The following is a 19721-nucleotide window of genomic DNA, read 5'->3' as shown; positions in this document are numbered from 1 at the left end:
ACTTGTATGATCAATTTTGCCTCCAATGTTGATTATTAAAGCAATATGCATTCCCTTGATGATTAAATGTGTTGTCAGTGTTGACTTTCTGAGCGTAAAGCAAAATGTTCTCAAATGTTTAAAAGTAAACAGCATTAGGAGTAGACTTCATTAAAGAAAATAGGGAACATTTTCTGCCATAATAAAACTGTTCTGAGAATGCCACAAGGAATATTTACCAATTGTAGTGATTGGTAATTTGTGTTGGTAAACACACTTTGTTACAAATTCTCATGGTCTACTACAAAAGCGTTTAAGATAAACATTAGTAACAATGATGGTTAAAATAAAGATCCCCAGAGCTGAAACTGAAACTCGCGCATGGTAAAATAAAAATATGTCAATGTCCAAATAACAGCAGTAACCACAAAATGGACCACAAAATCACATTGTGAAAGGATTTATTTTGAGGGTGTCTTTGTGTTTGTTAGCATGTCATGATCACACAGAGATTCTTATGAAATGTTTTGTTGTGTGTAGATTCACGGTTCACATGAACTGCACTTGCCCCCCCCCATCACAATTGCCAAACACTATTTACAGTTGATTCCTGGTTGATATAAAATCTTCACACCAAGTCTGCAAAGACACCAACATGCGCTCAACTTTCAAAGTTCATTCACAAATATTCACAGACATAGAAAATAAAAATATACAAAAGTCTCCACACAGGTACTGGGTCTGACTTGACTGACAGCTGTGGCTGTTTAAAAAAGAGACAAAAAAAAATCTTCTAAAGTAACAGGGAACCAAGGCAGTTTTGTTAGAGCAAAATAAGTATGAATGGAGAACAATGTGCACAGCATTTCCAGTATAAGAGCCACTTGATATCTAAATAACCATGTGCAAAATTGCAAAAACACACAGAGGTTAATTGGACACTCGAAAACGACTGTAGGTGTGAGTGTGAGAGCGGACGGTTGTTTCTCTGTGTGTTGGCCCGATGATGGACTGGCAAATTGTCCAGGGTGTCCCCACCTTTTGTCCTATGTTTTTCTCTAATTCTTTAAGCTGTCAAGTTGCACTTCAAAGTCAAATGGATTATGACCCACGTTTGCTTTGTTTTGAAATTAAAACAAAATCTTAGTTGCATGTTAAAATCATGTAATATAGGTGGCTCTGAAGACACAAAGACATGAATGGATGGAAAAAGCTGCGATGACTTGTTTTCAAAGCATAGTGAAGTGGGAAATCACACAAAAAAAGCCCCAAGACAAGAAAACATAATATTCCTTATGAGATTATAGAAACAGTAAAAATTAACATTCAAAACAGGTCACAGACTCAATGTGATATTCATTCATCTCAATCTGTCCAGAATGAAGTTGTCCAATCATAAAGAAAAATCATTTTGTATTAGAGACTCATAGTTTTTTTTTTTCTTGGCCAATGATGACATGATACTTGCTTTTCAATTAGTGCACATGACCATCTAAACAGCTTTTGAGAGGATCGCATTACACAAACCTACTGATATCAGGTCAGTCAACCTGGAGTCATCTGTGCAGAAACAGTGCAACAGTGGAAATGTGCAGTCTTTTCAAATCCTAATTTCTCTATATTCCTACCACCTGAGTATCGGAAGGATCAAACTCCCACACGGACTGGGTATTATCTATTCACTAGGACGCTATTTTCCTATGTTGCTACTTTCCGTCACATACTGCCGCCAGAATGGGCTGTAAACTTTACAAAAGCCAAGGCACAGTACTGGATTAAGTCTCCCCAAAGGCTCGGACACTTAAAAGTAGCAGTGGTGTCTTGAAAATGATCCAAATTAATGTTCAACTTTGTAGCTCAAAGCAGTAGTAAAAGAAAGGCATGGTGAAGTGCGGGGGTGAGAATAAGCACTTTCATCAAGAGTTTGTTACCCATCCACTAAACAAGGACTTTATTTGGACTTCACGGCTTGACCTCCTCAGAATGGCAGGACAGGTGTTGGTCTTCAAGAGCACTCAGCGGCGTGGGGACAAAAAAAAGAAAAAGCAGGACCCAAAAACCAGTCAAAAGGACGGATAACAGGTACAGGACTGACTCTTTCTTCGACCCCTTTATCACTCTCTCCCTATCGCTTGGTTCAGAGTCTGGCAGAGATCCAGAAAGACAATTTAAATAAAAACAAGCTCTTCAGTCTCGATACAATCATGTTCTGTGAAATATTAATTTAGACGCACTAATAACTGTGACCAGAAGTTGAGTGCTCAGAGCTTGTTGCCTTAACAAAAATAAGTGTATCACTTGTGTATCAGTCGTAAAAAAAACAGAGAGGGACGCTCCTCAAAGTTCCACCTGTTTCTCGATGGTTGAAGTAATTGACTTGAGAGGGAAATCAAAATAGCAAAAAGGACGCCAGCCGGTCTCAGAGTTTGTTGGCGTACAGCGTCTCCTCGTCGCTTTCGCTCTCGTCCTGAAACTCGTGGGCGAGCAGCGACTTCTTGGAGCCCATAGACGTGAGCCGGATTTCGTCGTCGTATTCCTCCCGGTGCTGTCGCAAGCGGTGGAAACCGTCCTTCTGACGATTAGACTTGGCTGCGCACACACACCAGATGATGCACGCGGTCACCACCAGTGCCGTCATGGAGGCCGCTGCACACAGAAAGACACATCTCAGTATATCTGCATATAGCGAGTGCTGCTGTTGCTGATGTATATCTTTGTTTGTGTGATAACGGCCAAAAATGTTATCTTAGGGATGATACCACTCTTTAGCGTCCGATATCACAACCTCGGGTACCTACCAATACTGTCATTTTAGTCATTATAGACCATTTATGAACTATGAAGCTGTTGACACATTTGTGCCGAGTCCGTTCAAAGACAAAATGAAGCATGCAATGTATAGGATTGTTATCCATCTGATATCCGGTCCAGTATCAGACAAATACCTATCCCCATTATCAATCATGATTAAGTTTCAAATCAACCCATATCAATAATAGTCACAAAAAATGTCAAAATTAAAAATAAGTTTTAAACTTAACCTGTGGATTTTAACTTCTTTGTGGACAGAAAACACACTTAAAACAGAGAAATATTTCAACAGTATGTTTAGATTCAATTTCATTGATTTATACTTTGTTACATTGATACTGCTGAAAAATATATCACAACAATACAGTGCCAATAAATGACCGCCAGCCCTAACACTGAATTTGACAATAAAGTAAAAGTTCCCATAGGAAGTTCCCCAATTGTTGACAATTTTTAACAGTCAAATCAGTTTAAACTGTTCAGGAGATGATGTTGTCATCGCCATCATCTGTGTTACAGATAACAGCATCAACACACCAGATCTATGTAATGACTATTTAAGAGAACAGATACATTTTCAGCAACATTAGTTGAAAACATCGGCATGAAATCACTGCAGCCAAAATGCAAAATGGCATATGGTAACAGGCTTTGTTGATGCATATAATCAACGCTTACCTGCACTGGCCACCACAAACTCTCTGGGCAGTCCAAAGATACTGTTGTCCATGTCAAACTCAATGTTAATGGTGCTTGCAGCTTCATAAGAAGAAATCACCACCTAGAAAACAACAAACAATACATTATTATACACATTATATTGCTGTACTCAAAAGACAAATCCTGTACATCAACATGCCTCTGAGCTTTCCTGACATATGATCTGTTTCTACATGTTGAGATGAGTTACATTTCCAATAACTATGTTGAAGATCATGATATCGTTTTATGCTCTTATGTGATGAGGTAGCTTTTAAATATACATTTTGGTCCACAAACATTCAGCGGCTTAAAAAGTACATTGGTGGCATGCAAATGTTCAATAAATCAAGATCAAGGTTTTGTGTTTGATCCGATTGTTCCGCCAATTTCAAGTCTCTACGATATTTTCACAAACATAGAAAACTGAAATGAAACTAAAAAAACGCATCAACAAACGCAACATAAGCTCGACCGCATGTTCTTATCCATCCTGGCTGTTTCCCCACTGAAGCACCACACACACACACACACAAGTGGGTTTGTTAATGACTTAATCAGCACTTCTCATCTGCAGGTGTGACTGCTTGGTATAATGAGCTGCAGGTTTGCGACTAAAATGGGATTTGTAGACTGGCTCAAAAATTCTTTTGAGGTCAATTACGTGAATCTCAGTGCAGTTTTAAAAACATGGGAAAAGGGAAATCCAAGCTGGGGAAAGAAGTATTTCAAACCCTGTGGTTTAAGACCTGATTCAGTAATGTGGTCTGAATACACACCTAAAGAGTAAGTGCACCTTTTGATGTGGAATCTTTAAATGTGTCTTACTATCACTGTGGGTTGCTGACAGAGGTACAAGTGAAACTAATGTCTCCTTTACTTTGCAGAGGTGTGAGATGCGTCCGTATGGCCTAAGACGAAGTATTCGATGTCCTAAGAAATATGGGGAAGCTATTAAGGAGAGGACGTCAATGCTGGCTCCAAGTCAGGATCTGGACTTAGTGAGTGAGCAGAGTGAAGCACACCCGCAGAAAAAAACACTGGATGACAAATATATAAGGAATGCTGCTGTTGTTCCAGATCTGAAACAGACCTGTGATGAAGAAGCCCTCTCCACTGAAGATAAAACCTGCAGCTGTGCGTCAACTAGCCAGCCGTGTTCTCTGATGATCCACGGCTTCACGGTACCAGAGTACCAGCAGATGTATCATTCAGTGGTGGATCCCCTGCTCCTAAGTCACTGCGGGAAGCTCACAGCCTACAGTTTGCAGCTGGGACGCAATATTAAGGAGCAGCTGTTTACAGAGCTGGCTTACCCGACGCTTCAAATTTCAGAGCAGCCAAATGGGAGAGTGGAGGTGATGGAGAGATTCTGCGTGCTCCGCCCGACACCTTTCATAGACGTTGACAGTTGAGGGGAACAACTGTAATATTCCCACAGACTTTCTCCATGCTGGATTTCTAGTTCTTGATACTTTATTTGGTTGATTGTAATTCTCCTTTTTCCTTTGTACAAAATAATGTGGAAAACGGATCCGCATTTCAAATGGTTTCTGAACAAAATCTGTTGAACTTTAATTTCTTATCTAATTTCCTCAATCTGTGAATGCTGGACTTAAAGTGGCGTTTAAATCCGTTATGTCCACTGTGCTCAATCCATATCTCTTTTTTTTTTTTCTTCTTGTGAGCATCAAACTCTGACATAATGTAATGCGCTGTCTGTTCGTATAACAGAGCGTATTTTGTCTACAACAGGGACAGAGCTGATTTCTACCTTTCATCAGTTGTCGTCATAAAACTCTACTCAGTAACAGAAGCATCATAAAACTAGCAAACTAGTTCATGTTCCTGAGCATAAATATGAGAAGCACATAACAAATGAATTACGCTGTTGAGTTCATTAAACATCTGTGATGTAAACAAACCATGAGTCAGATTAATTGTGATTGTGAATTGCCCTGCACTTTTGTGGAACTCCACTATACATATATATATATATATACATACATACATACATACATATATATACATGCATACATATATACACATATTTATATATATATATTGATATACATGTCTATGTATATATATATATATATATATATATATACATACATACACACATATGTGTATATATACATATATATATATATATATATATATATATATACATATATATACATACATATACATATATATATATATATATATACATACATACATACATACATACATGTACACACACACACATATGTATATGTATATATATATATATGCTACTTGACAAATGGTTAAGTGTTATCATTAAGTGATTCACTCTGCTCTTTTTGCCCACTCATGTCACTCTTAATGAAGAATAGTACATTCCTAACTTGCATAAAAAACTAAATGTGTACCTCTTGACGTTGTTGTTGGTAGCCGTCGGCAACGGCTTCAATAATGTGGTTGCCAGGAGCCAGCAGCGCGTGGAAGTAGCCGTCCTCCATAGTAAACACTCTCACACCCCCGTTGAGTACAATGACTGCCCCAACAATAGGTTTCCCACTCTTGTCCCTCACGGTGCCACGCACCCCTTTATGCACCTAGATGGGGCAGAAATGGAGGATACGTTGAGGCTGACGAAAATTATATTCTGTTCAGGTAACGAGTGAAATAATTCAATATGTTTTATGATACATTTGTCTACAAAATCAATATAACAAAAGGTACAGTATATAATCTTCAGACAACACAATTGCTCTAAATGTTTTGCCACAGATTTGTAAAATGTTTCTGTGTTTATCAGTTGTTTGATGTGTTTCGTCTATTTAGAAGTTTCAAACTACAATATTCACCACATACCTCCACCAACATGCTAAGGAGAGACTTCTTGTTCTCAGCCCAGAGCGTGGCCAGCTGCTCAGCAGGAGGGAACAAACAGCAGCCAGTGTACACGGTGATTTCTGGACAGTGGCCAAAGTCCATACTGAAATCCTAGGAGGAGACGGAAACAACAGATGACTAATGGCGAGTCACGGAGCAGAGTGGCGCGTTTCGTATCTTTATTTTGCTTCCTGTTTGATTGGCCGTTTACTGTAACACTTTAACAACAGTCAGGAAATCAACATACTGTTAAACACCCGCAGACAAATGACCAGCTTGAACTGCACTGCTTTCACAGTCAGCGGAGTGGAGAAACTGACCTTCATGCTTCCCATGTGGCTTTGTCTCTCTGCTGCCCTCATTACTCCATCAGGGATGTTGCCCGCTGAGTGACAGAAAAGTTACCATCTTATCAATGGCTGACATTCAGCACCAGCATGGTGGTATTTGGTTATAGTATTTGGTTAGGTACATACTCTGCCCATTACTTGAACATCCAGTGACCCCAAGGTGCATCTTGGGGTGGTTGTTGGCGTAAACACTCGCCAAGTACTTCAATGTGCCCTCATTTTCAACTGAAAATGAATGAAATACAAACACACAGATACATTCAGAGCTAATCAAATCTGTTTAAAGGCAATAATGTGTTCACAATGAATTCAATGTGTGATATTATGTTAAGGTGAAAATGAAAAGCTTGTCAAATCAATCTGTTGGCTGTGAGGAGACGCACAGTGGTGTTGTGACTGCATTTCAAAATTGATTTACTAAAGCCTCATGAATAAAATATCTGGTGCAAGGGCTAGACAATAATTTATTGCAGTATAATTCAACAAAGTTTATAATATATGAGTTTTATACAACAAATTTATTGTAACAAAATATAAATATTTTAGAAATTGTTCAAAAACTTATTTGAAACTAAAATGTTACTGATATTTATTTGGCGAATACCTAACCAAATTCACCCTTTTATTCCCGAATTTGAGGCGGCTCACTGGGCTTTTCAGAGAAGTTAGAAATTAATCAAGCATAAAATTCAACCACTTAAACTATATTTTCTGATCACAAACGGAAGAAAATAACTAGAATTTGACATCTTAATCAATAAATAATCCTGTGCTTTACTATTTCTGCTTTTTTTGTAAAACAGCACATTTGAAAATGAATAGACAACCCCTTTTCGTTTCTTCTATATGAAGTATGGGACAGTACTGCACTTTTGTTATTCTCTGTCAAATCAGTTGTCAGTTTGTCGTTTTCTGTCGATTAAGATGAAAGAAAAGGCCCCAATGTCTTGAAAATCAAGATGTCATGTTAGTCCTCAGTACATGTTCAGTACATGTTAGAAATAAACCAGTTAGTCTTTGTTGTATCTTAAATAGATCTGAGGATTTTGCCTGAATATTGTGTTTTATATGAAAGAAAAAAAGGTGGATTCTATTGTGACTTAATGCTCAAAAAAATGTATATTTTTGCAAACATGACACCTTAGAAAAAACAGAAAGCTGTAGTGACGTTACCAGACTGGACAGGCTTGTCATAAGGGTAGGTGGCAACAAGGGCGCCTCCATCGAGGGCGACAGAGAGAGTGTAGCTTTTCTCTCGAATCAAGTCCATCATCGCTCTGGTCTCGGGTTGAGCCTCCTCCCCACGCTGTGAAGCGTTGCCTTCAACAGAAACCCAATGACAACACACATCAGAACCGCCCCTGCACTACATGGCAAGTGTACAGTACATACGAGCAGTGGCATTAATCTATTGCATTAATAACAAAGTGAAAGCTGACCAAAAAAGTCTGTGTCCAGGTCCTTTCCGCGAGCGTTGGTCAAACCCTTGGTAGAAGTGCACTGCTTCTCAACAGCCTGTTCTCTACCATCTGGGTTGACAGATGGCACGATGACGATCCGGGTCTCATTGACTAACTAGGAACAGGAAATCACAAGCAAGTGATTACAGTGAGCAAGAGAGAATTTTGTATGCATTTTTTTAAAAGAAGAAAAAGGTACACAACTTTGCTGCATGCGATAGACTGTTGAGACATACTGTAGACAGTACAATTTGAGAGCGCCAACTCTCAAGGTGTCCAAAATCTCACCTTGGTGATGGCTGGGTTCTTGCCATAATTGATGCACAGAAGGGTCGCAAACTCAAGCAGGAGCTTTGAGCCCACTGGGGCGTTGCCATGGATCCCTGCTACAAAGCGGATCTTTGGTTTAGATAGTCCAGGTTCCCCCGGTTTGTTAGAAATCTCCAGAGCCCAAATTGTTCGAAACTCCACACTTTGGCCCAAACTGGTCACACACGGTAGATGTGGACAGTAGTAACAGCATTAGAGGTATGACGTTAATAATATACTCTCATTGGGAAATAATACATGTTGGTTCAAATGAGAATGCCGGCATACCTGCGTAAAGATGTGATTTTTGGAAAATTAAGAGTGAGGCCCCTCATGAATTCAGACAGTTCTTTGTAGCGTTGGTAGCGGAAGCTGCTTTCTGTGGCTGTGCTCTTGACCAACTGCTCCAAACCCTGGTCAAGTGACAGTTCCTTGATTAAGCTCTGCAGCTCCTTCTCGGATGGGTTCTGAGTGGGTTGGGGTCCGTTTTGATTCTGGCCTTTGGAGTCCAAGTGTAAACGGGTCAGCCGGAAGTCTACCACCTCCACTCCCGCTTCTGAGACTGTGGCATAGGTTCTCACGGGAATATACCTGGACAACAGAGAAGGTTATTTAAAGTAACAGCATAGAAATCTCATCTTTGTCAGTCTGACTCTACTGTTTCCATTTGCTCTCCACTTTCCTTCTCATATTTAAATCTTACCCATGTGCAGAGGCCGTGACAGAGTAGGTGTTTGGTGCCAGGAGTCTCCAGTAGTCTCCAGTACGGGCTGTGGTGATGTTGTGGTTTATCTCTGCCACAGAAATAGTGGCATTGGGGATTCCTGTGCCGTCTTCACTGTCAGAGACTGTGCCTTTTACTCCAGTGTGGACCTAAACAGACACATGAACATAGTATAAATGACTGACTGACCTGATTGTGGGTGACAAGCTGGGGCAAAGTTGAGAGTTGTGTTCTTACCTGGTGTATAAACTGAAGCAAGGATCTTTGGTTTTGTTCCCAGTAATTAGGCAGGTCCTTGGCCTTGGGATACTTCACACAACCCAATTCAATGGTCACCTCAAAACAGTTGGTGTTTAAGTAGTTCCAGTCCTGCATTCCACCTGAACAAATCGCTCATTTTAAGTCAATCTCAAATCTTAAAGGTTTCACTTAAGGTTATGCAATCTTAATGTCACATGCTTTATATATTGAGTCAAGTGCTGAGCTTTACACTTCAAATCTCCAATATGCGACTGCTAAATTATGCAACAAAGACAAAAAAAGCAAAAAGCTAATATAAAATATTCAGTAATCTTTGGTGTGCGGCTAAACAAAGTGGAAGTGGAAACACCATTTGTCTAAATCAAAATGTAACATGTGAGAGAGAACGAGAGATGAAGGCATACCAGGAACATTGTACCAGTTTGCACCATTGGTGATGCCATCATCAAAATATTCATCAGGGTACAGGTCCTTACAAGGGTGTCCATTGTGCATCAGAGGATTCTCCTGCACACACACAAAAAAACCCACAAACCCACAGAGAGCTTAATAATGAGTGCTGTTGTTGTCAAGTTTTCTAACCTTTTCTGTCCCCAGATTTTACAAAAATCACATGACTTCTTGTCAGTGTTCTATTACAACCTGAAAACCACAAGCAGACGTTATCTCAGCCTGAAACAGATCCTACACGACCAGCGTCCAGTTACCTGCGCGTACACTCTGGACAGCTGCTGAAAGACCTTGTCGTCAGGGGACTGACTATACCGACTTATTCCTTCTTTGTCATCATCATAGGGGTAGTTGACCACCAAGGAACCTGAATTACACAACACAGAGGGGGAAAAAAAAGTTAATATGATGCGGCAAGGTGCAGCTGAGGTGCTTATCTTCGAAAATCATAAACATATTGTTAAATACTACATCTCTTCTCATATGAATGGCAGGACTCCTTAGTATGAAGCCGTGCATTCATCAGTCCAAATAAAACTTGTATGTTTGTGACATATGTGACAGATACAGATGCTGAAACTGTGAAGGAACATGATTTAAACTGTATAACACCTTACCTCCATGGAGGTTGGCTGACAGGACAAAGGGAATGCTCTTCACCCAGTTCATCACAGCTATAGTTTCTGGCTGTCTGGGCTCTGTGATGGTTGTAAACTGGTCAGGGAAGTTACGGTTCAAGTCAAGATTGTTGCTGTTGTTGCGCCCTTTGTAGCCCTTGACATCACCTGTGAGGAAACAAGTAAGACATATTTATTTTAACCGGTTACCAAAGCATGTTCCTTCGGCCTTCCTGTTCCATGTAGTGTAAGATAAACAGAGCATCTCCACCGCTTTCTCTGCACTTCCTGTTAAAGCACTTCAACAGCAACTAACAGCTAAAAGATGGCGGCGCAAAGTACTTGGTGAGACTTTCTCCTCCTTAAGAGGAAGCATGATGTTGCAGATCTGCCACTGGTAGATACAGTATATTCATAAAGAAGTCTTTTTCTATGTCAATCACATACAGAACAGTATGTATGTCAGTCAGTCAGTCGTATATGATCTAAATATCTTTGCAAGCTCCTCTTCATTCACAGTGGATATATATAGCAATCATTCCAAGAAACTAGGTCGAGACCCACAGATCGGTCCACGGACGTTTTTTTTCCAGGTTGCCAAATCATTTTGCAGAATTTTTACCAGCCTTTAACATAAGATTTAAGGGTTTATGTTGTTAATATCATGCATAAAGTGGCATGAAAAGCAGTCAAATGTTCAGAAATGTTATCTAATGCACTTACATGCTCACAAATGATAGTGTGTAGTGGATCCCGATATAACAGTTTGGGAAATACTGGCATACAGTGTTAGCAACATACACTACAGCGAGGTCAGTCAAAAGATCAAATTCCTCGTCCGGTAATATTACACCTATACTCTAAACCAGCACATATAATTCCGGTGTGACCTGCATACTCAAATATTTTGAGTATATTTCTTTAATATTTGGGATATAAGCCACAGCACCATTGCTGCCATTTATTATTGTGTATCCATATACTGTATGTCACCTTCTCTTACCTTCAACAGCTACCTCATAGCCATCAGGGTTCATTGAGGGCATGATGTGAATGCGGGTGCTGTTGACCAACTGCGTGACCTCCGGGTCGGTACCATAGTTACTGCATAGGTACTCAATGAGATTGAGCATCAGCTCTCGGCCCACCACTTCATTACCATGCATGTTGGCCACATACTTGAACTCTGGCTCACCTGGCATGGAAATAAAAGAGCAAGAGACCAAATCAAAATCCATATTAATAAAAAAATAAATGTTGTAAACAAAAAGAACATTAAATCCGCAATAACTCTATTATGCTGCCGGCTAAAACATACCATGCTCATGAACAGTGGGGTTGTCTGAGATCACCATCACATAGAGCTCGCGCTCTTCAACAGAGCGGCCAACAGAGTAAAGATGGGCAATAGAGGGAAACTCGCTGCTGTACTTCCGTAAGAAGAGTTCCATGTCTGCATAGTTGTGATGTCGAAATTCCTGGGGCTGGATGGGCTGGTTTTCAGGTGTAGGTGTGAGCAGCTTGTCCGTGTTCTCTTCAGCAGCAGTTCCTCCCATCTGGGCGGAGTCAGAAGGTTTAGTGGTAGTGGTGGTGGTGGTAGAATCCCGGCTGGTTGTCGTGGAGGATGTAGGCACTGCAATGGTACCTGAAGGCTCACTGACCACAGGTGCCAAGGTAAAGTTAACTTCAGTGGCTTTGTCCTCCAAGACCAGGACACTGTGGATGGTCATTGGTGTGTACCTGTGAACCCAAAAACCACACATGCATGAGGACATACATGCACTGCCAACCGACAAAATTACAAGTCAACTTCATTGACAAACAGATCATCCGTGCATTTACTTTATACCTTAAAAGTGCACTTTATAATACACAGAGCACTTTCATGGGTCTATTTGTGAAACAAAATGTTGGGGTTGGTGATGTGTGTGGTAGTGTTGTTGTTGTTTGTACAAGTTAAATGTCAATATCTAGGATGGATGTTAAATGTTTCTTTCCTTGTCTGACATTTGCTGTATGCAAATGACGGATTAGTCCCGGAAGGACTAATCCATCAATCTGTCTGCCTATCTACATTTCACTACTTAAATAACAAAGAATTACTTATTTATAGCACCACAGGTGGCTAAGTCTGTCTGAGACTAAGCTTCCTTGTTTGATAAGTCTGAAAGAGCCACATGACAAATGCTTCATTTCACTGCGATGTGGCAGCAGTAAACAGGAAATAAGCCAAGACTCACTTGTACAGACATTTGAAAACAAACTAGCGACTCTTGCAATGCATAACCTTTGTATTTGTAAATATACTGTGCAGCGAAAGTTATGGTTTGGCTCACCCTGGGGCCACAGCTGTAATGTTGTATATTCCTGGGAGCAGTAGGCGATAGTAGTCCCCATATGTCCTGGTGGTCAGGTTGTGGTGAATGCCTGCCACCACAATGTTAACATTGGAGAGGGCAGCACCACTAATGGCCTCTGTCACATATCCACGAACACCCATATGTATCTGGAAGACAGAATTGTTTTAATACCAAAGACACCATGCTGACCCAGTACTGTCCTTAAACAACAAGCTCTACCTTTTCCATGTAGGCAAGTAGGGATTCCCTATTGAGATCCCATTCCTTATGGAGCTCAGTAGCAGGGGGATATTTGCAGCAGCTCAGCTCAACAGTGATCTCCAGACAGTTTCCATGGAGGTAGTTGTAGTCCTGCATCCCTCCTGGATAACAGAACAGGCATATTACAAATGGCTTTAAAACATTCACTTGCACATACAGAATACCAAGCTATGCAGGTCGAAATCCAGGAATTTAACTAGTGTGCACAACACGTGAAAAACAGAAGGAATAAATGAAATTCTGAATCATCTGTGCTTCCTGACTCCTACTGATGCCAGAACAGGACTGAGTCTGTCCTTGTCTCTTCAACGTCACTGTTTAAAGAGGGTGTTTAACGTGGCAACAGGCCATGACATCTGCAGTTTGCCAATCGACCTAGCATGTGAGTAAGGCAAACAGACAAGAAACACAGGAGGGGAGGCTGTTTAGTGGGCCATCCCTCTGGAGCGACAGCAGGCAGCCAGACGCTCCCTGGCTGGAGGGTTGCCATGACCGCCTGCTGTGTGACCACAACAACCCAATAAAGCAGCCGCCATTTGCCACTTTGCAGAAGTCAAAAGTGAAAAGGCTGATACGACAGCGACACATAACCTGAAGAAATCAGAAAACGTAAATGAGAAAGACGTAGGAAAAAAGAAAGCTCGACTGTCAAATTATGGAAGAAACTGAAAATACGAGAATTATACTTCACTGTACAATCGCCTCATTGTATGAAGTGTTGCTCTTCATTACCCCAGAACGAGCCATTTATATTTATATCAGCCGGGTCAGCCTATATAGAGCCGGGTCGCTCTACAGAGGCCACCCTTTTGGACCGGCATGTTTTTACAATACCCCACAATAGACCAAGTAAACATGCTTTGATGCTGAATAAAGGCTATCTATATTGTCCAACACATTTGGAATAAAAGGCTAAGATGAGGGATTTTCAGCTGCAACATCACACACTGCACATTGAACACACAAACATTAGGTATCTGAAGCACAACAAAGACACTGTATGTGGCTCTTACTGGGGGGTGCATTGTGTTCAAAAATGTACTCATGAAACCAATTTCTATCCAAGACTTTATGATACTTAAACAACACTGTTTCTACACAAACCTAAACATATTTTATTACACTCCCTTCTGTAATTCCACTACATGTACTGATCATTTGGTAAAAACATTTTCAAAACATGATCTGGCTGACTACATCTTCCTGAAAGTCCTATTGCAGACTAACTTTAAAAACTGGTGATAATGCTGTAAAGAAAATTACAATTCATCTCTTACGAGCTAGGAGAAAAACCCACATGCTGCGGTGTGGTACATGCCTTGGCTCTAAGAGAAGACATACCAAAAATATACACCACAAACCACAAAGACCTTCCGAGTCATTCCAGGTCAAACGAGGAGGTTGTTTAACTGAAAACTAGAATATGGTTCTTCATAAGATGTAATAAACACACCGTTTAATCAGAAACTTTTGACGTAAATACACAGTGGAGGCATCCCCTTTTTCAATTCCTTTACTGATCATTATTAGGGCTCTTGGTTTTACCTTACACCATCACTGCTTAATCAAATACACTCCTCTCACTCACTCTTTGTCACGTTTGCAAAGGGAGGTAGTTCTGTCATCATGCACTATGCTTCCCCTTTTCTGACGTTAGTTTAACTAAGAGTGGCATACACGGATCCAATAGTCTCCTGATCATCTCTTGAGTCACCACGTAGCCAGCCTGAATGCATTTCAAATGCATCCTCTTGTATCCGTGGAGCATGCCATATCTGTCCAACTCATCCTTGAGAAACATTGCTATGTTTAAATCCAGATCAAAATAAAAACTTGATTAACAAGCCGTCCATGTAGTTTCCATTAAATTGAGCTCTCAATAAAGGAATGAATGTGTTTATTGTTTCAAATGCACTTTAAACTAAACACTGCTGGAAAAAATATTCAGTAAATCAGAAAAAAATACTCTGAAAAACAGAAAAAAATAAATTACTCCACAAAACAAAACAAAAAATAAATTACTCAGAAAAACAAACCCAAAATATATTTTTCAAGTGAATGCAATCCGCTTCCATAGATCAGTGTTTCCCATCCCTCAAAGTAATAATGTTCTCTAATGTCTTATTTTGCAGACAAACCAGTATTAATCAGGTTTAATGATTTCTCTGTTATGTGGTGCAAAGTAAACAGAGAATATTTACATTCAGGAAAGAAACTGAAAAGTCACTCAACCTGAATCAATTATCAAAATAGCCGACAATGAACTTATTAATTGATGAATAATTGATTATTTGTTGCATCCCTATAATACAGCACTTTATTCCTGATTAATTCATAATGTCATCTGACCACTGATCAACCAAACAGGGCATTCAGCTACCACCAACTAATTACCAATTATTTTGATAAGTGATTAACTGGTTTGAGTGTTCTTTTTAAAAAATAATTAAATGAAAGTAAATATTTTCTGGTTTCTTTGCTCCAAATAACAAAGAAATCATTCAATCTAAATCATTTTGGTTGGGGAATATGACAAGATCATTACATGGTCTGAGAAACATCGATCAACATTTTCTGACATTTTGTGCACCAAACAACTAAACAATTAATCACAGAAACAATCACTGGTTGCAACCCTACTCACCCCCGCCTGCCATTCATACACTTAATAACCAGATCCTTTTGTCCACTGTCTTTGTAAAGAATTACTAAAGTAAACATCCTCCAAATGTTGATCGAGTACAACAAACACAGCCCCAAACTTAAATATCATGCCTGTGAAAAACATCAGTGACACACCCTCAAACTACTTCTAGTCAGACAATGGTGCCAAAGTCCCAACAGCTAAGCTTACCGTGTCGGGCCAATGGAACTTGGAAATGATGACGGAAAAATATCCAGTATCCCATTTTGGTCAAGCAATAAGAGGACTCAGGATTAGATAAAGGATTTAACTAGTATTATAGGTCTGCGTTTGCTCAGACACTTCCAGGGAACTGACATTATCAAAGCAATAGAACTGAATATTTACAGAATAAACTAAACTCTGGACTCTTTTATGTCTGAAAGCAGTGGCATCTAATCCAGCCACTGGAGACGCATACATGTACTCCAAGGTCTGTATAAATGGACATCTGGCATTAAAAAAATAATAATAAAAAAAATCAATGCCAAATTAACAACAGGGATATGAAAGATAAATGCCAAACAATCCGCTATGGTGACCCCAATCAGGAGCAGCTGGAAGAGGAGGAAGACTCTCTAGGCCAAGCAAATGAAGCATAACGATTTTCAATAACCTGCGCATAACAGATTACGAGTCAAGATAACATGCTATGTTGGAGCAAGCCCTGATGGCCTCACAAAAAGCCCTCCTGTTCTTGACTTCAGGTCCTGGCACTCAGCCATGACTACTCAGTCTCCTGACTGTTCATATCATCTACCATGAGCCCAATTCATCCACTGAGGCGAGTCAGACAAATACAAGCATTGTCAAAGCGACAGATTTACACCTGTTGTCGTTATCACCATCATCATCATCATAAGATATGAACATCACTGTTGCTGCTGGGAGGTTTAATTAACAGCATACAACATAACTTTTGTCTGTTGACCTACTGGCTGTTTCAAACAAGAAACCACCAAACTGGCTTGCTGTCATCCCAGAGCATGCGCTTTCTTCTCAGAGTTTTTTGCTAATAATTTATTTCCTTGAGGTGGCAAATGCACAATGTGTGACAGGACATCCAGCTAAGAACAGACGTCTGTTTGCTTTTTCTCTACGGAGCTTCACATGCAGTTTCAGAGTAAGTATTTTAATGACACCGCCTTACACCATCCATCCATCCGACCATCCAGTGTCTACAACAGGTTTTCACAATAATAACACAATTACTATTCTTAGCATTAAAATCATTGGAAACTGGATAATCTTACCTGGCACATCATACCACTGTGCCCCATTGGTGATGCCATCTTTAAATGTTTCTTCCATGGCATCAGGACAGTTGGGCTCACCAGTCTTCATCACAGGGTGATTCCGGGAATACACCAGTGCCAAGTACCGAAACAGACTGTCCTCCTCTGATTGGCTATAGTGGCCCTGTTGCTTGTGGACAGCCGAGTCATCATAAGGGTAACTGGCAACCACAGTGCCACCATGCAGGTTCGCTGACAGCACAAATCTGGACAGAAAAAAAAACAGGTTTGGGCTACATAGAAGGAATTTCTTTTCAAATGTATGTAATGACAAAACAGACATTTCTGGATTTGTGTGTTAAAACAAAACTGTAAGTGTTCCTCCGGTCTACAGTTGATGTGAAGTCATGAGGAGTTTAGCACTAAAACAATTGGCAGATACTTGGGGAATTAATCAATTCCTACCACCTGAAATCTCAGAGAATAGTATATTACTGGGTTGCTGAATAGTTGGTAGAGGTAACATCAACTGCAGCGACCCGGGTTCAATTCCACCCTTTGGCCCTTTGTCGCATGTCTGGCCCTGATATCCCTTCATGCTATACTAGTATTAAAGGTAAAATGCCCTGGTTAAGAAAAGGTCAGAAACCAGTACTGCTCAGCAGCCGTGGATTCAGCAGTGGTGCTTTAACTATATTAATATGTGTGTACTTGGCAGGAGTGGCTTCTTGTCTTTCAAATGAACATTCAGTTTACACATCATGCCATCTGGTGTCCCGGGACAGCAGTCCTTGTTCGCATTGTTACGAGTCCCTCTATTGCTGTCCTGAGTCTCGAACAAAAATGGAAATTAGGTGGAAAACTGAGTTACTCATTGACAACAATGTTGATTACTCTTCAAACTAGGGCCGTGGGCAAAGATAAGAATATGGTAATATCTGTCTCAACTTTCTTGTCATGCTTTCATGCATCAGTGAATGTATGGGCATGTATTGTATTAACATACACTTTTGAGGAGAGAGCTGAGGTATAGGTGTGTAAAGCTATATTTTAATGAAATGGAGCTTCTTTGAGGGAAACTTGGGATAAAATGTAAAGTGAACCAAAGACTCTAAACAGATATTTGATTCTCAAAATAGTTTTGACCAAGAAGTTTGTGAACATTTGTGATCAGCTAATCAATGAAATAACATCTTCCAAATCTTGTTAACAAAACATGGCAAATCCATTAAGAAGTCTACCTCTATCTTCAAGTCACTCGTGTAAATAATGAACAACGTTCTCAATTAAGCCCAGAAATGGAACTTCACCAGGATCATCTTATTCTGGGTGATTCTTCTCACAGTTGCGACTGTTTCCCCATCACTAGAACCGAGTTTGGACTCATGAGGAAACTTTTTGTGTTTCACAAAACAAGCAAAAAAAACTCACTTTTCATTCTGGATCCATCTGATCATGGCCAGGACCTCGGGTACGTTATCTGGAGAGGCAGTTGTCCCGTCGAACTGGTCGGGGAAGCTTCTGTTGAGGTCTTCGTCTTTGGCATTGTGTCGCCCGCCGTAGTCGCCATTGCAGTCTCCCTCTCTGGACTTCTCGAATCCGTCCGGGTTCATGCTGGGCATGATGTAGATATCCGTTGTGTTTACGAGCTCGGTGACGCGCGGTTCCTCGCCGTACTTCGCCAGCAGGTATTCTATCAGGTACACCAACACCTGCCGGGACACCGTCTCGTCGCCGTGCATGTTACCCACGTATTTAAATTTAGGTTTCCCCGGTATGTCTGCGTTAGGGTCCGTGGTGATCCGCATCACCCACAGCTCCCTCCCCTCCACAGACTGACCTATGCTCGACAGGTTGGCAATGTGAGGATATTTCTGCAACAAAGACTGCAAAAGTCCCGTTAGGCTTACATAATTGTAGTATCTGTCGTAAGTTTCTGCCGTTTCCTCGGTGGCGGCGCTGAGGCGTCGTGCCCGTTCAAGCCTGGCGTCACCGGAGGAGACAACAAGAGCGAGAAGAAAGACGAAAAGTGACAGTCGTACTTTGAGCAGCTTTGACAGACGATCCCATGTGTTCACCATGTTGATGTGTCTTCCGTTACTGCACCATCGGGACTCTGAAATTTAAGAACTAAGACCAGGTTCGGAGGTTTAGGGAGTGATTTTTGTTACCCAGCTGTTGTGTGACTGTCTTTTCGGCCCGTCTATTTCCATCTACTTCCTCTTACCTCACTGATGGCGGGGCTACAATGATGACGTCGAGTTTTTAAGGTGGACCGGCAGAGTTCCAATTCAATTAACAATAGTATGTGTTAGTACCATATTTATGAGTCCCAATGTAGTCACTCAAAACCTTCATTATTAGCATTCGAAAGGATACTAAACAATACGTCAAAAGCATATCTGACTCCAAAAACAAGAAAGCTACTAAAACTTTTCATTTGTGCTCATTATTGGATGTTTTTGTTTGAAAACTCCCCCTGGCTCCTGTTTCTTGGTTGTGTATGAACAACTGCATTTGTACTTTGGTCTATGTATGACGAAAACTTACAAATCTATCATTAAAGAAATACATATATGAATAAAATTATCATTGTGTATTATTTATATAAATAAATAATATAAATATTTAAAGAGTAGAATTGAATAGAAACCCCCTAA

The 19721-nt window shown here is 40.4% G+C and overlaps 2 protein-coding genes across 2 annotated transcripts; one reads left to right on the top strand and one right to left on the bottom strand.

Moving 5' to 3' along the window:
- Positions 1–423: 423 nt before the first annotated feature.
- On the bottom strand, positions 424–19413 carry cpda (carboxypeptidase D, a). The gene is made up of 21 exons (XM_044032589.1): positions 18493–19413; positions 17080–17327; positions 13102–13244; positions 12859–13028; positions 11841–12262; positions 11526–11717; positions 10523–10690; positions 10163–10272; positions 9860–9962; positions 9432–9574; positions 9174–9343; positions 8759–9061; positions 8450–8645; positions 8141–8276; positions 7875–8021; positions 6828–6926; positions 6672–6736; positions 6331–6462; positions 5886–6071; positions 3469–3571; positions 424–2625 (listed from the first exon to the last, which is right to left on the bottom strand). The coding sequence occupies exons 1-21, from the start codon at positions 19140–19142 to the stop codon at positions 2399–2401; spliced, it is 4113 nt and encodes a 1370-aa protein (XP_043888524.1). The 5' UTR covers positions 19143–19413; the 3' UTR covers positions 424–2398.
- On the top strand, positions 4128–5413 carry LOC122773714 (uncharacterized protein C22orf31-like). Its single transcript, XM_044032596.1, has 2 exons — positions 4128–4275; positions 4377–5413. Exon 2 carries the CDS (start codon positions 4386–4388, stop codon positions 4902–4904), a length of 519 nt encoding a protein of 172 aa, XP_043888531.1. The 5' UTR covers positions 4128–4275; positions 4377–4385; the 3' UTR covers positions 4905–5413.
- Positions 19414–19721: the final 308 nt, after the last annotated feature.

The sequence above is a fragment of the Solea senegalensis genome, linkage group LG8 (assembly GCF_019176455.1).
Source record: "Solea senegalensis isolate Sse05_10M linkage group LG8, IFAPA_SoseM_1, whole genome shotgun sequence".
NCBI classification, from domain to species: Eukaryota; Metazoa; Chordata; class Actinopteri; order Pleuronectiformes; family Soleidae; genus Solea; species Solea senegalensis.
This window is presented reverse-complemented; position numbering and strand designations above follow the sequence as displayed.

Excerpts from the sequence above, each read along its gene's own strand:
- cpda (XM_044032589.1), bottom strand. The coding sequence starts at position 19,142 with ATGGTGAACACATGGGATCGTCTGTCAAAGCTGCTCAAAGTACGACTG. Across the intron at positions 10,273-10,522 it reads GTCAGCCAACCTCCATGGAG|GTTCCTTGGTGGTCAACTAC; the intron begins GTAAGGTGTTAT and ends TGTGTAATTCAG. Across the intron at positions 9,062-9,173 it reads GTCACGGCCTCTGCACATGG|GTATATTCCCGTGAGAACCT; the intron begins GTAAGATTTAAA and ends TCTGTTGTCCAG.
- LOC122773714 (XM_044032596.1), top strand. The coding sequence starts at position 4,386 with ATGCGTCCGTATGGCCTAAGACGAAGTATTCGATGTCCTAAGAAATAT.